General features: G+C 40.3%; 1 protein-coding gene across 1 annotated transcript; it reads right to left on the reverse strand.

Annotated features, from left to right (window-relative positions):
* Positions 1 to 369: 369 nt before the first annotated feature.
* Positions 370 to 18,466, reverse strand: LOC127659170 (DNA excision repair protein ERCC-1-like). Its single transcript, XM_052148842.1, has 5 exons — positions 18,376 to 18,466; positions 13,142 to 13,759; positions 12,503 to 12,606; positions 7,778 to 7,877; positions 370 to 687 (listed from the first exon to the last, which is right to left on the reverse strand). The coding sequence occupies exons 2-5, from the start codon at positions 13,223 to 13,225 to the stop codon at positions 661 to 663; spliced, it is 315 nt and encodes a 104-aa protein (XP_052004802.1). The 5' UTR covers positions 13,226 to 13,759; positions 18,376 to 18,466; the 3' UTR covers positions 370 to 660.
* Between the last annotated feature and the right edge of the window lie 511 nt (positions 18,467 to 18,977).

Raw genomic sequence — 18,977 nt, forward strand, 5'->3', positions numbered from 1 at the left:
CTCTGGAATGTTCCTTAAAAGACACTAGTTAACATTCCAACACACATAAGATTCAAAGTATATTTCAGTTATGCATAAGAAAATAGAATTGATTATGTGATCATGCATATAGTTAATTCATCATTTTATTACGTTTAAGCAACAGAATATAGATAGATATTGATATGAAAGGATATATATATATATGTATTGATATATCTGAAGAGACAAGGGATTTCGACCCTCACCCTTCATTAAACAAATGACAATTTTACAAACATTAAAAACATGTGTGTGTGTGTGTTAGAGAGAGAGAGAGAGAGAGAAAGAGAGACAGACAGACATCTTAATTGTAAAGGAATTTTGCCCTTCTGTCCTTCTGAGTGGCAAACTTCTCATTGACCCTATTATTGAAGTCAGGAATGCTTTTGATATTTTTTTTCCATGGAGAGCATAGCCATTGCATTCAGCATTTCACACAGTCAATTATATTTGATAAAATATGCCTATTCTTATCCACCTTGTCATTGTGCTTTCTTACCCAGATTCTGTGGCCTTCGTCCAGTTGCGTAGCTATGATGACTCTGCCAAGGATTGCTAGCTTGACACTATTGTCCATATGTGCTCTTGTATACTCATGTTTCTTTATCCTTTCTGATTAATGTTTTAGGTCCCTTAATCCTAAAACAGCCCATGTTCCATCTGTCCCTGTCATTTTAAAAAGTAAACATAGAAAGCAAAATAAGGCATTTGCATGACTACATCCAGCTAGCCAAGCTTTACTGATGTACCAAGTATGGCTCTTTTCACTAGACTGTTGTTTGAGTTTGAAGTCAGGTTGATCTAGGCGTAGCTCTTATACGCATAGTTTCTCCACCAAAGTTCTCCTCTCAGACAATTACTTTAAAAAATTTTATTTAAAAAAACACACAGACACAGTCACACACACACACACACACACACACTTTCCACCAGGTGGGGAGGTGCCCCAGTGCAACCTATGGACCAGCCGCCACTGATTCGAATGAAACCATTATTCGTTTTAAAATCATTATTCGTGGCTTTCCTAATTAGGTATTCGGCTTCGGGCACATCCCTAACACATAGTTAAAATAAAAACACAGTTAACAGCAGTTTAGGAACAAAACAACAGCTCAAAACAAGTGGAGGAGTTGCGCAATAAGAGATAATACAGCTATATGTTTTCATGCTTGTTTTATTTTCAGTAAGAAACCAATTTGACATCCCAGTCAGCACATACTTTATGCAGTGGGCTAAAATCATTACAAAACTATCTTTAAATCAGCATTTCTCCACAGTGAGTGCATCTATGTTACACTGTGTGGTTGCAAGGGTCTGGAGTAAAGGCCTTTTCACGCCAAATGCGAACCTTCGAAGCAATTTCTCGGCGCAATTACATTTTTTGCAGAAACAATGGATTCCTAATGGGCTCTTCACACCAGGACTGAACGTTCACACCAAATCACCTTGCCTTGCAAGGTGATTTAAAAAGCTCTCTGATTTTACATGGATTGTCTTCATATATAGCTGTATTTTTTTCCCTTTACAATTAATCTTACGTGTGTTCTCTTATATCTCAACAACTGTATGAATATTAAGGGTTTTTATTCACCAAATATTAATAACATTAATGCTGTGACTTGCAGTGCACTGTATGTAAGGCTTGAATCATTAAATACGATTTTTTTATATAAAATGTATATACCCAGTCCTCACACGTATACAAAATGTGCTCAAACTCCACACATGCAATCCATATGTATCCTTCAAAAATGATCCACAAACACTCAATTTTAACATACATTCTGAACACATATTAAATGCAATTTATAAGCATTTTGTGTCAAATTTGATGTACAAAAGCGAGAGTTCTCTTGTGGGGAACAATTTGGTTTCTTCTTTATTGGTTTTAACACTGATGAATAGAATAAGAAGATACAAACAAATTTTCTGTTGACTATTTAATTTTCTATTTAAAAATGAATAGAGAAAGGGGAAAATGGCTTAGTTTTCGTTTTATTTCATTGTTTAAAACATTTATTTACAGCTTGAAAATGTTATATGCACATGTAAGTTGCCCTGAAACGTCCCTTTTATCTGATTGGTCAACATGCCCCGTCTTCAGTACTGCCTTAATCCTATCAATCAGAATTAGAGTTGGTATTGCTCTGCAAATTTGTCTAAAATGTCATTTAATATTGTCCCGACCCAAACCACCACTAACTGTAACCTATGCATGCGAAATGTATTGGAATCTTGCTGCTTGGCACATCATGGTGTTGTTGCCTCTTAATGGACAATGTGTGAGAGATCACAAGCCACATCACTTGACCACTGGAAGTTTGCTGACTGGAAGTTGGTCTATTATATATTATTTTTATTTTTAATAACATTGTATGATTTAGTAGTACCTGTGTATTACTGTACCATTGACAAATGTAATTAAAAAAGAATTCTGTTGCTTTGGATAAGAGCGTATGCTAAATTAATGTTCAGGCATCATGAACATGGATTGGAGTGGACATACAATTCTAATAGTTAAGATTCAGACACAAGGCATCCCAACTGGTCTGTCAGGACATGGGACACGGCTTGTAAAATCAGGACTGTGCTTGTTATCAGGATTCCAATGTGGTATGATGAAGCCGAAAGTCTGAGAAAGTGTTTTGGTGCCTTTTTGTGTTGGTACAACAAGGCAATGCTCCTTAGCCGACCGCAGGCTTCTAGTGGGCGCTCTGCAGAAATTATTGTAATGGTATGCTGGAGCAGACCCAGTGACTGTTCTGTATGCCAGCATCAGAGCCTTGAACTTGATGCGTGCATCAACCGGCAGTCAGTGAAGAGAGACAAGGAGTGGTGTAACATGCGCTCTCTTTGGTTGATTAAAGACCAGACATGCTGCTGCATTCTGGATCATTTGCAGGGGTCTAATTGTACATGCAGGGAGACCTGCATTGAGAGCATTACAGTTGTCCAGTCTAACTATGACAAGTGACTGAACAAGCAGTTGTGTAGAATGTTAAGAGAGGAAGGGTCTTATCTTCCTGATATTGTAGTGTGTAAATCTACATGATCTTGCGGTCTTTGAGATGTGGTCTGTGAAATTTAGTTTGTTATCGATGGTTGCCCTGAGATTTCTGACTGTTTTGTGCACCCAGCTGCACGGTGATGTTGTGTTCAAAAGCAGGGTTGGCTGGAAAGACAAGGAGTTCGGTCTTGTCTGGGTTAAGCTGCAGGTGGTGTTTCTTCATCCTGACCGATATGTATTCCAGGCAGGCAGAGCTTCGAGCAGTCACTATGGTATCATTGGGCTGGAAAGACAAGTAGAGTTGAGTCATCAGCATAGAGTGGTAAGAGAAACCATCTGCCTGAATGATGGTTCCCAGTGATGGTGTGTATATAGAGAAGACAAGTGGCCCAAGCACTGAACCCTGAGGTACCCCAGTAAGTTGCTGATGTGGCTTGGACACCTCACCTCTCCAGGCTACCTTGAAGGACCTTCCTGAGAGATAGTAATTCAACCAGTCAAGTGATGCCCAGCGAAGAGAGTGTGGAGAGTAAAATCTAATGGTTGACTGTGTTGAAGGCTGCAGAAAGGTCCAGCAGAATCAGGACGGATGATCTGGATTCAGCTTTTGCCTGTCTCAGCGACTCGGTGACAGACAGCACTTTTGAAGCCTGACTTGATTGTCATCCAGCAGCTTGTTCTGTGAGATTTGATTGTAAACTGCTTGTTCAAGTTTTTTTTGCCATGAATGGGATGAGAGAGACTGGTCTGTAGTGTTCTATTTATGTGGGGTTAAGTGCTGGTTTCCTCAGCAGCAGGGTTACTCAAGCCTGCTTAAATGTAGTGGGAAATGTGCCTGTAAGTAGAGATGTGTTTATTATGTGTGTGGGTGCAGGATGGGCTGAGAGATGGCCTGGAGAAGGTGAGAAGTAATGGGGTCAAGGGAACAGGTGGTGGAGTGGTTGGAGAGGAGGATTTTAGAGACCTCAGTGTCAGTCAGAGGAGAGAACATAGAGACAGAGGAGTTGCATACAGGAGATGGCTTTTTGACAGGGTGAGGTGCTGAGAATGTATTGCTGATGGTTGTAACAATATTAGTAAAAAATGTGGCAAAGACATCTGCTGTCAGTGATGTATCAGGTGGTGGAGGGGGAGGGCAAAGAAGTGTGTTGAATGTTCTAAACAAGCTGCGAGTGTCTGTGGTGCTGTTGATCTTGTTGTGGTAGTAGGACGTTTTTGCAGATTTATCATTATCTGAAAAAGTTGCAAGCAGAGACTGATACTTAACTAGATCTGCTGGATCTTTAGATTTCCCCCATCTCCTCTCAGCTGCCCTGAGGTCAGTCCAATGTTCACGAAGGACGTCAGAGAGTCAAGGGCTGGGTGGTGTAGTATGTGCTGGCCTATACAGGTTGTTAAAGTAGAGCTTAGTGTGTCTGTGGCAGTGTGTACATCAAGGGTGGAAAATACATTTTGTGTGGGAAGAGAGGTAGAGACAGCAGTGGAAAGGTGAGAGGGTGAAAGAGAACGGAGGTTACGGTGAACGGAAACCAAATGTGAAGACAGTTTTAATGTAGATGGGAGAGTCATGTTGAATTGAACAAAGTAGTGATCAGTGACATGTAAAGGAGTAAAAAGAATATTTGAGTTGTGTATAGTTACGTGTATAAATGAGGTCCAGCTGGTTGCCCGATCTGTGGGTTACTGTGGGGCTTAGTCTTTCCAAGTCAAATGAGGCCAGAAGAGCATTCAGTTCAGTGGTCTGGGGCTTGTCTTGGTGTATGTTGAAATCACCAAGAACCACAAGTGGCTTACCTTCCTCCGGGAAGGAGGACAGCAGGACATCCAACTCCTCGAGAAAGTTTGTCAGCTGAGCTGGAGGGCTATAAATGACAATAACATGTATTTTTGTGGGTTGCATTGTAGCAATAGCATGGAATTCAAAAGTATTGTTACATAAGAGTGTGGTGATAAAGGCCAGTTATGAATGAGCAAACCTGTTCCCCCACCCCCAATAGTGTTTTGAGGGGTGTAAGAGAAGCTGTTGGAAAGAGCAGCAGACTGTGTGGCAAAGGTGTTACGACTGGTGTGGAAGCAGGACAAGACAGACGAGAGGTGCGGATCCAAACGCGGTTTTATTGTTAAGCACAAAATAATCAGACTCTGGAACAAAGAAAAGTCCACGATGGGAGAAACTAAACTAATACACAGGTGAACATGGGTTGGGAAACATCCACGAAGGGCAACAAACATGAATGACACAGCAGACAAAGGCCAGGGAAGCAACGACATGAAACGTGAACATTAAACGATCGACAAGGAAAGGAAAACAAACAGGGTTTAAATACACAAGGTGATGGAACTAAACGATAAGCAGGTGAAAACAATGAGTGAGTGCTGGCAGGTGGTGAGGGCAAGGAAAGATGGGAAGTGTAGTTTTCTTAGACAAGGACTGGTGAATACACGGGCCGGACCACAAGGAACGTGACATGGAGTGTGACGTGCTGAGTGAAACAGAAAACACGGGGCAGACAACAAGAGATCGTGACAAAAGGCTGGAATGAAGTCAGCTTTGTTCACAGCTGTCTGGCAGTTCCAGAGTCCAACTAAGAAGCTGAGCGGAGCAGGTGCTGAAGTGCAAAGTGGCTGTAGATTGTGCGGGTTGCGTGTTGTCTTGCATTTATATCGTGTAAACGGTCTTTAACAGATTACAGGGATGTGATTGAAGGCATATGCTATTCGTGAAGTAGAAAATAATTTAGGCTGTTATATTGGCTGCCACATCATCAAGCAATGTCGAAGGCTGTCCCAATCATGAGGACACTTGGAAGGCAGCCTAGTTTCACAGACTTCGTTCGCCTAATTTTGGAGGATGCATCAAGATGGGCATTGGTGGAATTGTAAAGTGCATTTGGCCATTTAGATGCGTAACCAAATTAGCACTCAAACATAATTTCATCTAGATCAATCAACCAGTGGTGTTCTTGCTATCGTGATCGTTATAATGCACACCCTGTTCTAGATTTATAACATAGGCTAAATATATATTTAAAAAAATACTCAAAATTTTGATCGAGGACATCTCTCTTTTTTCCGATAAACATCTAGATCATTTTATGGATAGTTAAATTACAGGCTACGTTATAGACAAACAGAATAAACAGAAATATGAAATGTAATTATACTATTACTTAATGTTTATTATCACTATACATATTAAACTAATATTATATATATATATATTTCTTTGTCTCTATTTTTCTCCCTTCTTATTCACTATAGGGTGATTCAGGAAGTCCTCTTTTCTGCAATAACAAACCACAAATAACAATAACAAATACACATGAGAGTCCAATTCTCTCTTTCTCTCCCTCTCTCTCTCTCTCTTCATGATGTTTCCTCTCATAGTGGCCTGGCTGCTATGTTGAGATCACATGACTGAATTTTATTCACTTTATCTCAGTATCCCCCTATCTTACATTTTAAATTAATCTGTGAACAGGGTATTTCTGCAATGTCATCTTTACTTAAACAGCTTCTGTCAATTTAAACATTCACTTTTACTTGCTTTAAATGTCAGAACCTCTGTATATGTGGTTAGCCATAATAAGATTATTAATAAACTGGTGGTGATGTTGTGAAGTATTAATGCGTTGCCTTAAAAAGACAAATATTTTGATTAAAATTAATTAATTGCAGTTGATTTACTTTTTTTTGGCAGTTTATGTTGGTGTTGTTAATAGCTTTAAAATGCTTTTAAATTTGCCAAACTGAACAAAATATACTGCTTTCACAGACAGTTTATTATAACTATTATTCTTCATGAATGTTCAGTGAAGTTGCCCAATGTGCCCAATGTGTTTCCACACCTCTTTGCTCCATGAGTAACATTGTGAAAAGTCACCCTATGAAGCCCCTGTGTTTGCAACTTTGCATGCAACTGTGTGGTGAGAGGTATGAAAACAGCTGAAGGCAGGAGGTGTGTTTGAGCCAACGTTTTTTCTCTCTGGTAGAGATGACAAGAATTCATTGGTGTTTGTACAAAGTAAAATTGGCAAAGCAGAACTTCTTTGGGGGTAATGTCCTTTAAATATTATGATTTTAATATGCACAAACAGCATCTCATCTAATAGCATCTTGTCTGATTTAAAAAATAAGCAACATATAGTATGAATATCATTTAAAACAGCAGAGCAACTGATTTAAATTCCCAAGCCTCACTCCAGACCCTACATTGCTACAGTGTGTGGACGAATGCTGATTTCAATATAATTATGTACTGATTTAAGCCAATTGTATGGACTATGTGCTAATTGGGATGTCAAAATAATTTTTGTACATTAAAACAAGCATGAATAATAAAAAACATATCTCTGTGATCATTCTTATTGTGGGACTCAGCTTGTTTTGAGTGTTTGTTAGTTCTAAAACTCAAACATTAGATCATAAAGAAATAATTACAGTTTAGATTTTGTGGCTGCTAGAATATATAGTATAAAGAATATAAGCGTACAGAGAAAAAGGAATGAAAACTCAATAAAAGCTTACCATGTTTCAAGTATGTATGTACATGCATAATATACTGTAGCTTGCCAATATATCAAAGCAACAGCAAGATCATGAGTTTGATTACCAGGAAATACACAAACTAATTAAAATGTATACCTTGAAAACACAAAGTCACTTTGGATAAAATAGTATGCCAAATTGATAAATGTAAATCTATGAGTCACCCTTCATAGTACAAAGAACACAGTGAGACAAACTCACCACGTCAACTTGGATGAGCAACACTCGGAGAGCAAAACTCTGTCCCAGCTCTTTCAGGCGCTCATGGATGTAGTTTGGGTTCAGATTATGGTTGCTCACACTGAGGTCATGGAGAGACCGAGAGCGAGAAACAAACAAAAAAATATTTACAGATTCAATATTCAGACCCTAAAACAAAACTATCATTTTACGTACAAAACCAACACATAAAACGTGTTCAATAGGTAGGAGATTTCTTATGCACAAAGCTCATAGCTGTTTTTTTTTTGTTTTTTTTGGACACTTTATGAAGTTCATTGCATTAAATAATAAAATATTAAACTAAGCAGCATCTGCAAACAAATGATGATATGCTTTTTCTCAGAACTAACTTTTGTTAGCCACTTTTGAAAATACTTCAGCCAACTGGTCCCAAAGTGATTTTAGTCCATGTGCTGTATAAAGTCAGTTACCCTCAAGTTCACACAGGTGCCCTACTAGAGTAACCACAGAGTTCATCACATTGAGCACATTTACAGTCACAAACAGATTATGCTTAATAACCTGACAATGTATAAGGCCATGTAAATGCCTTTAACCCTGTTGTTTTATTGGGGAAAGGTCACAAACTGTTCAAGCAAAAGCGATCGGCACACATAGACTTTTGCACTTCACCCCAATTTCAATCTGCATTTAAACACCTTTATTTGTGTTCTGGTGGTTTATCTAATGTGCATATGTGTTGTGAAAAAAAGTACTTTTGACATAATAACAGTATATTTATTTACACTGCAAACAAAACATGAGTATGAGTGCGAGTGCGAATGTGTGTGTGAATGGGTGAATGGGACACAGTGTAAAGCGCTTTGGTAACCTCTAAGGTTAAAAAAAGCGCTACATATGTTACGAATGGGCAGCGAAGGCAGACGAGGAGATGCGGATCCAAGTGCAGTTCAACTTTATTTAGGAACAAACAAGGCAGGTACACGGAAAACACGGGAACAAAGGAAAACCCTCAATGGGGAAATAAACACAAGACTGACAAAACGGGCAGGGAACACATACCAGGCTAACAACATTCAATGATAGACACCGATTGAACAAACAGACAGGGTTTAAATACACTGACAAGGGAAGACAGGAACCAATGAACAACAGAACTCAAAACAAGATAACAAGGTGAATAAACAGAAACCAATGATAGACTAATGAGGACAGGTGAAAACAATGAGAGAGAACACGAACGCTAACAGGGAGACTGTGGAACTAAACAAGGGACAAAAGTGAAAACTACGGAATACAAAAGTGACAAAAATGATAACCAAAGGGTAACAGTGAGAACAAGACGAGGTAACCCTAACAGAGCTCCCCCTCAAGGAGCGGATTCCAGACGCTCAAAAGTGACATAACAAAAAACAGGAAGAACAAATGTCCATTGACTGGGGGGGGAGCTTGTGGTGGGCAGACAGACCAAGGGGAGCAACGAAGGGCAGACAGGCAGTCCAGGGGGCAACGAGGGGCAGACAGACAGTCCAGGGGGCAACGAGGGGCAGACAGGCAGTCCAGGGGGCAACAAGGGGCAGACAAGGAAAAGGGACCGGTTCGGTGGGCCTGGAAGGTGGTCACAGGACAGGGACAGGTCGAGGAGGCCTGGGAGACGGCCACAAGACGGGGACAGGTCGAGGAGGCCTGGGAGGCGGCCTTCGGACAGGGACAGGTCTAGGTGGTCTGGGAGATGGCCGCAGAGCAGGGGCCGGCCCAGGGGACCTGGGAGGAGGCCATCGGACAGGGACAGGTCCCGGAGGCGGAGCCGTAGGAGGCTCGGGAGGCGGAGCCATAGGAGGCTCGGGAGGCGGAGCCTCAGGAGGCGGAGCCGTTGGAAGCTCGGGAGGCAGAGCCCTAGAAGGCTCGGGAGGCTCTGGGAGCAGAGCCGTAGGAGGCTCTGGGGGAGGCTCTGGAGGTGGAGCCGTAGGAGGCTCTGGAGGTGGAGCCGTAGGAGGCTCGGGGAGAAGGGCCGTGGAAGACTCAAGAGGCTTGAGAGGCGGAGCCCTGGGAGGCTCGAGAGGCGGAGCCGTAGGAGGCTGAGCCATAGGAGGCGGAGCTCTGGAAAGCTCGAGAGGAGCCCTGGAAGACTCGGTAGGCGAAGCTCTGGGAAGCTCGGAAGGCGGAGCTCTGGGAAGCTCGGGAGGCGGAGCTCTGGAAAGCTCGGAAGGCGGAGCTCTGGAAAGCTCAAGAGAAGAACCTGGAAGACTCAGTAGGCGAAGCTCTGGGAAGCTCGGAAGGCGGAGCTCTGGAAAGCTCGGAAGGCGGAGCTCTGGAAAGCTCGGAAGGTGGAGCTCTGGAAAGCTCGGGTGACGTTGGTTCTGGGACGGTCATGGCTAATGGCGCTGGCTCTTGGACGGTCATGGCTACTGGCTCTGGCTCTTGGACGGTCATGGCTACTGGTGCTGGCTCTTGGACGGTCATGGCTACTGGCTCTGGCTCTTGGACAGTCATGGCTACAGGCGCTGGCTTAGGGATGGTCGAGGCTACAGGCGCTGGCTCAGGGACAGTCGAGGCTACAGGCGCTGGCTCGGGGACGGTCGAGGCTACAGGCGCTGGCTCGGGGACGGTCGAGGCTACAGGCGCTGGCTCGGGGACGGTCGAGGCTACAGGCGCTGGCTCGGGGACGGTCGAGGCTACAGGCGCTGGCTCGGGGACGGTCGAGGCTACAGGCGCTGGCTCGGGGACGGTCGAGGCTACAGGCACTGGCTCACTGACTTCTGAGGCGACAGGCTCGCTCACAGTGACATGCGTAGGCGCAGGCTCGCTCACAGTGACATGCGTAGGCGCAGGCTCGCTCGCTCACAGTGACATGCGTAGGCGCTGGCTCGCTCACCGTGGAAGGCGTGGGCACAGGCTCGCTGACCGTGGAAGGCGTGGGCACAGGCTCGCTGACCGTGGAAGGCGTGGGCACAGGCTCGAAGACCGGGGCAGGCGTGGGCCGGGAGGCGGAAGCCCGTCTTCTCTCCCTCCTCCGGGCAGACGAAGAGGTCCGAGTTGGCTCGTGGAAGGCAACTGACGTGAGGGTGTCCTCGTTGACAGGTGGAGTTGATGTTACAGGGGGTGGCCGGGGGTGGCCGGGGGTGGCTGAAGAGACTCCACTGTGGACGGTGAGGTGAGTCGCACACCCGTAGGGTCGCCACCAGGAAGTCGCGGAGGGTCCAGTCAGGCGTCGCCGGTGGTAGCCGCTCCTTCAGTGCGGGGTGCAGATTGCTCCTGAAGAAGACCACTAGAGAGGAGTCCGGGAAATCTGAAATACTCGCCAGCTTAAGGAAGTCGCGGATGTGGTCCTCTACAGGGCGGTCTTCTTGTTTCAGGCAGAGCAGGTGGAAGTTTGCCCGCTGAACCGCTGGATCCATAGTTGGTCTATCGTTCTGTTACGAATGGGCAGCGAAGGCAGACGAGGAGATGTGGATCCAAGTGCAGTTCAACTTTATTGAGGAAAAAACAAGGCAGGTACACGGAAAACACAGGAACAAAGGAAAACCCTCAATGGGGAAATAAACACAAGACTGAGAAAACGGGCAGGGAACACATACCAGGCTAAAAACATTCAATGATAGACACCGACTGAACAAACAGACAGGGTTTAAATACACTGACAAGGGAAGACAGGAACCAATGAACAACAGAACTCAAAACAAGATAACAAGGTGAATAAACAGAAACCAATTGTAGACTAATGAGGACAGGTGAAAACAATGACAGAACACTAACGCTAACATGGAGACTGTGGAACTAATCAAGGGACAAAAGTGAAAACTACGGAATACAAAAGTGACAAAAATGACAACCAAAGGGTAACAGTGAGAACAAGACGAGGTAACCCTAACAATATAAGTGCAGACCATTTACCATTTTACCATTTACCAAAACAAATTTATTTTTGAAAAAAGTGTGATTGAGCTAACTTTCTTTAAAATAAATGCCCCATATTTATTTTGATCATATATTTGGTATATGTATATATAATATTTAATATATTTGATCATATATTGATAATATATTTTATGTATGCACTCCTTCCTAGTACATTCTGGGACCACACAATATGCTTAAAATTTAGGTATTAAAATGTAAATTATTAATTACAGTATTTCTCAAATAAAATATATTTTGACATCCATCGCTTGGGTAAATAAAAACAAGTACATTTCATTGTCTAAGGGTCCAGCGAATTCTGCAAAAAACCATATATTGAAAACAAAGCAACATCTTTCCATATAAGTATATTCAAGTTTTTTTTTTGTTTGCTGCATTGCATTCTGACTCACTTTCTTAGCAAAGACTAGTAGAGGATGATGTGGTTTCACACTTAAAATGAGAAAATTCCATTCCTAAGTAAACCACACAGACACGCACACATGCAAACACACTTACGAAATCTGTTAAAAGTGCACAGAGCTACACTCAACACTTCTTATTTTATTAAATAATACACATCATAGAAAATGATAACAAGAGAATGTCAGACAACACTGATGTGGGCAACAATTTAACATCACATATTTATAGGCACATTTCCAGCCTCTAGAGGTGTATCGTGGAAGATGAGCTCTATGCAGACATCCTGTCATTGAAAGTTCGATGAATTGAAAATCTAACCCTGCACTAGCTGAGCACTGCCACTGAGATGAACAGGATGCTGATACATAGCTCTCTCCAGGTATTTTAGAGCTCATTGGTGCATACCCACAAACCAACCTGAGAAAGAAAGCACATGTTGTCCACCCCAATACATAGTCTGGCACCACTTCTCCAAAATCCCAAGGAACATTTCTCACAAACTTCAGGATGGGGTTGCCTCTCTGCAGAGATATGAAAACACAATTTACCAAACATGTATTGCAACACCTACACAAACACAGAAATGTCAAATTACTTTTTTACTTTATACATTTGCATTCAAATTAAAGATGCACACAGTACACTTTATAAGTATCTATGTATGCAAGTATGTTTAGCTGTCTCTATGGTGGTTTTGAACTTATTTTACATGACACATCTGTTAAATGATGACCGTTTTATCTTTTGTTACATTATTATCTATTGTTTTAAAGGTATGTCTTTAGTCTCATACTTCATACACCAATAAAATGGACATTGCACCAGTCTGCTGCAGGCTCTCTCCCTGTCTGCAGTGTGCATGCGGCTGCAAGCTGATCTTGTGATCTCAACTCAAAGACATTTAAATAGCTTTTTTAAAGGTGACTGTCTTTATTTAATTTGCATTAGATATTTGTCAAAAGTACTAATCATGTCTTTATGCTTAAATAAATATTAATGAGGAAAATATTACGGAGTGCACCTTTAATGATAAATATAAACATAGACTATACAGACCTGTCGAGGACTGACTATAATACTGTTTCCTAATCCTATAAGGTGAGGAGAAATGACACAACTCTTCGAACGAACACTACCCATCCTCGTTTGACTGATCCATTGTTGGTACCTCAAATGGTTCCTGCTGCTTGTTGTTAGGTATTCCAGAGTCTTAGGATGACTTACTTACTGACCCGGTTCCAACAGTGTTTCCACTACTTTGCACTGCAGCACAATTCCTGCTTTCAGCAGCAGATGTTTGTTTTACTGGTCCATGTTGCAACCTGTTGCCCCGTTTTTTGGTCTGAACGATGAACTCGGCATAGGACAGTGGTTGGCCTGGAGCTGGCGGAGCACTCTGAGCAGATGACCAGAGGCCTCTATCTGGCCATCTTTGTCCTTGAACAATGTCATGTCAGGATGAGCCTGCAGGAAGCTTACCACATGAGGGAGGAGGATGTCTTCCCTGTAACGCACAGCATTGAGATCGCATGCGATGACAACAAGCTCAGTTCAATGGTGCTGTCACACATCGACCGTGATGGCCCTCCACCTCCAAATCAATCCCACTCCAGAGTACAGGCCTCTGTGTAATGCTCATTCCTTTGATGATAAACGAGAGTCTGACCATCACCCCTGGTGAGACAAAACCATGACTCGTCAATGAAGAGCACATTTTGCCAGTCCGTCTGTAAGCTGTTAGTGTCTTAACGACCGTTCCACGGGTGCATGTTCATTAATTGTTTATGGTTCATTGAACAATTATGGAAAACATTGTTTAAACCCTTTATCCTTTATAAAGATCTGTAAAGTTATTTGGATTTTTACAAAATTATCTTTAAAATACAGTGTCCTGAAAAAGGGATTAGCTAATCTCTTATGTGAAGTTCATGAGGCATACTTCAGGGAAGCAAAGTTGTTATATGTCATATGTCATATGATCACTTTTGTCGGCACTCTTAACCCTGTGGACATTTAGAAATGAAATATTTTTAGTCGTAAAAAAATATGTGAAAATGTATTTAAACTAGGGCTGTCAATTTAACGCGTTAATTCAGTGCGATTAATTTTTCAAAAAACAACGTGTTAAAAAAAATGATGCAATTAATCGCATGCCCACGGACCATAATAAGGAAGATTCCTGAGAAATGCAAGCTTGTAGTACCACCTGTTTACTCCAGAGGGCAGTAAGTGAAATTTCAGCTGTATGAGCAACGCACAGTTTAAACAGTGAAGAAAACACTTTAGTAGGCAGAACAACACAAACATGCGTTACATTCTTGCATTCAAAACATTTGAAGGAGCGCAAATGCGATCCAAGGGATCTCAAGATGTGTTTAAAGATTGAGTATTAAACTATATTTAACTTGACACAGTAACCTAAACATTTTATGTTTATGACGCAACACACCCGTCTCGTCTCGTCTGACATAGGTGTAAATTGACGGGTCCTTAAACAAGCCCTCATAATAAATCTCATAAAAAACTGATTGACAAATTCACTTGTGAAATGGATTGCTGTGAACTGTGTGTCAATGACTGGATTATGATTAATAATATGGTAGTAAACAATACATTGTATTCTAAAGCTGCTTTTTGTATGGCCTTATCAATGATTAACTCTACTAATTAAGCATTTTTATTATCTGAATATTTTATTTATATATATATATATATATATATATATATATATATATATATATATATATATATATATATATATATATATATATATATATATATATATATATATATATATATATATATATATATATAATTTGTAAATATTTAAAGATAACTATGTATAATTATATATTGATATAAATATTTATAATCATTATATATTGAATTATTGTTATATGAGGGGGCTTTCTTAGCCAATATTTGTATATGCGATTAATCGCAATTAATTAATCGGGACACCATGTAATTCGATTAAAAAATGTCATCGATTGACAGCCCTAATTTAAACATTTTCACACAAAACATATTGAAACGGTTTATGATTTTACTCTTTGTTTGGATATCATAGCTTTTAAAATGTAATGATGCTTTATATATTTATGATGTGGTTTCATACAGTATACTTGCTCTGAGACAAGGGTTAAAACATGTATTAATTAATCTATACACAAAAGGCATTTCATAAGTAAAACGAACTAATATATACATATAGATGATGAAGGTATGGTTAAAAAAAAAAAAACTTTGACCTTTAATTTGACCTCAGTATAACAAAACAATAAAAATCTAGTTTTTATTCCTTGTGATTATTGAATTATATTAGATTTAGCTTTAATATAAATCAACCCTGGCACATTAAAGTGCCTGTAGTTGAAGAAACATGACTGTGTAAATAATGCTTTCGACATCATACTGTACGACGATGCTAGTCAGTATTTGAGAGAGGTGGAAGGCAGCTTTGCGTGTTAAAAACTGCGGCCAAGCCAGCCGCAGTTCAGAATTGTACGGTCAAGGCAGCCGCGATTTATAACCGAGTGCGCGCATATTGCAGTAATTACGGTACTTTGCGAAATAACAGAAAGACGTGCTCTTGACTCCTGTTGTGTGCAGAAGATAGTGAGTCTTACTATATTGATGAAAAAGCGTTTATTAAGTGTTTGTGACGTGCTGGTGTTTATTAATATGTTTGATTTAGAATATGTGAAAGGTGACTGGATTAGATGACTCTTGGAATGGGCAGGTAAATAATTAATAACCAAAGTGTACTAAATCTACATAACATGACATTTACATATTGCATATAATAAATGTTACCTTTCTGCCAAGGATCTCTCATTGTCCTTCATACCTTGTAATAAACTTTGAATTGTAAATCCTGTAGGTTAATTAAAACTGTTTAATTTTTTGAGAAAATTAAAGGCAAAATCACCCCAAAATTCAAAGTGCATCCTTGCACTTGGATAATTTCCTCATATTCAAACGTCAATAAAAAGATTTCCTTTAGAGGTTTGCTCACTATTTCAAAGGATTATAGATTAGAGTGACCCTGACTGTTACTCTATCAATTTTCAAGTCATTTTACTTTATAGTTTATGAGTACAACAGCATGCCAAAAGTGCTGTTGTTCATTAAGATGCACTTAGCTGTTATCTGAAATAAGAAAAGAAAAGAATTGTGATAATTTTAAAACAAGGACATGACACGGCATCGTTTTGATTATTCTTTGTTACCAACTTGCTTTCCTTATCTCTCTGATCTGTCACTTGTTGTATCTGGGTTTTCATTTAGATGGCTAACTTTAAGTTTAATTTTATCTCAATATCATATAAAATGTAAGACATTCTGTGTATGACGTCAGGAGTATTTCCCAGTAATTTTGTCCAATACTACATTAAATGAGTTTAAATTTCATATGTTAATAAACATGGCGTGATTGAACAAGAAACCCTTCAAAAATGAAAACTTTTCATGAGTGTTTGAATATGATAATCTGATCCACGTGCCTGGACAAAATTAGATTTTTGGGGTGATTTTGCCTTTAATTATATTAATAATATATATTAATATATTAAAGGAATGCTTTTTATGATTGAGGAAGTGATGCAAGTGCTAGGATGGATTTTAGGGGTGATTTTGCCTTTAATTTGTTCAAACACTGTACAGTAAAATGACTTGAAAATTGAAGAAATTAGGATCTAAACGAAGCTTTTAATGAAAACAAAAGATGAACAAGGTAACACAAATAAAATGAACACAAAATGCAGGGAACCAGGCACAGAACATGACAACACATGTGAAGACTGACAAAGAAACCAGGAGAAACAAGGGCTTAAATACACAAGAGAAAACAGGGGAACAATGAACACATGTGAAACAATCAGGGGGAAACCAATCATAAAAAAAGGAAACAGGAACTAAACAAGAAATACAAAGTCAAGACAAAAACAGGGAATACATAACAGAGCCCTCCATTTAAGGAGCTGATTTCAGATGCTCAAAAAACAAAACAAAAAAAGTCCATGGGATGTGAGGGAAATTGGAAACCGGCAGTACTGGGGGCACAGGGAGCAGAGGAACCAGGTAAAGTCATGGAGGCCTGAGACCAAGGCAGAGCCAGGAGGCAGACCACCAGGAGACTAGAGCAAATCAGGCGGACGGCCAGGAGACTAGAGCAAATCAGGCGGACGGCCAGGAGACCAGAGCAGATCAGGCGAGTGGTCAGGAGGCCAGACCAGAGCAGATCAGGCAGGCAGCCTGATTTATCGATTTTATCACTTTATTATTTATTTGCTTTTTTGTTTCGTTTGGAGTGCAATTTGAATTTAGAAATATATTTGATTTAAGTTTTTCGTTTTTTAAATAAATTATTTAATTTTCAATGCAAAATCAATAAATTCACTAATCCCTCAGCCCCGAAGTAATTGTATATATATATCGTGAAGGAGGGAACTAAACAAATGTATTCACACACATGATATATTTTCCTGTATAACGAAGAGAATGCACGGATGAAGCTTCTTTGTCAGAGAGATGTTCACAACTGTTGTAAAGCCATCTTTCAAAAAGTTGAAAAACACATTGTTAATGCACTTGACCGCAGTTTGTAACTGGGTATGTCTGCACAATCCTTTCTAAAGAACAAGTTAATGAAATCACGTTTTCCATGATACGTCGCCTTTAAGTAAAAGTCTTAAACGAGACCATCTTAATAACATAGGGAATCGATGATGGAAGAATCACGTATCTTACTAGAGGCTCAAGTTTCCCCATTTTCCATTAACCTGCCGAATGAATGGCAGCCAAAACGGTATGGTTTATGAACATAGCTTGCAATTACTTTATTTTAAAAAAGGTTTAGGTGTTGTCAATCTTCCCAATAATGTTGCAATTATTGATAGTGGTTGCTTTTGTGGTGGGTAAAGTGGTGTTTTCCCCCCGAGCATCTCAGTCTGTTTTGAATCATCAACACCTTATTGCGGTTACACTGGCAAAACAAAGAGAAAGTCGACAGTCAGGTTGGCACTTGGCAGATCCTGTTTGTGATTTCAATTACTGTTTGAATTACTTCTTGTAAGACGGGGGAGAGAAACCCCACATTACATGATAAAGTATTAGAATATGACCACATGAACAGAGCTGGTGAATCCTGTTAAGTATCTTGACCTAGAGGCACAGTGGCGCTCTGGCGATATTGTATGTACATTTTTGCAGTTCAAATCTCCAACCTTACAGTAAACAGCTCAGACCGTATACATGTACATTAAGAAAGAGCTATAGTTAAACAATACCCATCGGACTTCCTTCGTTGGTGAATGCTGAATAGTCCAAATTAATACTGAATATATTTTTTTCCATTTAATAATGATCAGTAAATGTGCATGATGGTCCAACTACCGCCATCGCAGCTAAAAAAAACAAACAGTGTCAGACATATGTGTCGAAAACAGAAACTTCGATCGACTCTGAGGAACGGGTTTTTACTAACCGATAGATGGCGCCAAAGTTACTAAAGTGAATACATTTTCTCACACCAATCGAAAGATGGCGCCAAAGCAAGAGTTTTATAAATTTCATACAGATTGCAGGGTTTTCCTGAAATATTTAGTGGGAGTGGAAACGTGTTGATGTTTTCTGTCACGCACTAATATTTTTTTTCTGTTCTAAAACTTATTTCATAACTAATATAGCACTAAAATTAGTAACAGTAGGCCTACTATATGTAGCTACCGTGTGTGGTATTGTTTTGACCCTTGGAGTACCATACTACATGAATATGGCAATGTGAAACATCACATTATTCCTATCAATGTTTAATGTACTTGGTTAGGTTATGAACTTGTTCTAAATTCAAAACTTGTTTGGCAGAAACTGAACAAGTGCTTATGAAACA

The sequence above is a fragment of the Xyrauchen texanus genome, chromosome 18, assembly GCF_025860055.1.
Source record: "Xyrauchen texanus isolate HMW12.3.18 chromosome 18, RBS_HiC_50CHRs, whole genome shotgun sequence".
Classification (NCBI taxonomy): domain Eukaryota; kingdom Metazoa; phylum Chordata; class Actinopteri; order Cypriniformes; family Catostomidae; genus Xyrauchen; species Xyrauchen texanus.

What these genes read in the sequence shown, in the direction of transcription:
- LOC127659170 (XM_052148842.1), bottom strand. Translation starts at nt 13,225, where the DNA reads ATGGGTAGTGTTCGTTCGAAGAGTTGTGTCATTTCTCCTCACCTTATA. An exon ending in TTATAGTCAGTCCTCGACAG is followed by an intron (nt 12,607 to 13,141) that starts GTCTGTATAGTC and finishes ATATCTCTGCAG; the next exon opens with AGAGGCAACCCCATCCTGAA. An exon ending in TGCTCATCCAAGTTGACGTG is followed by an intron (nt 688 to 7,777) that starts GTGAGTTTGTCT and finishes TTAAAATGACAG; the next exon opens with GGACAGATGGAACATGGGCT.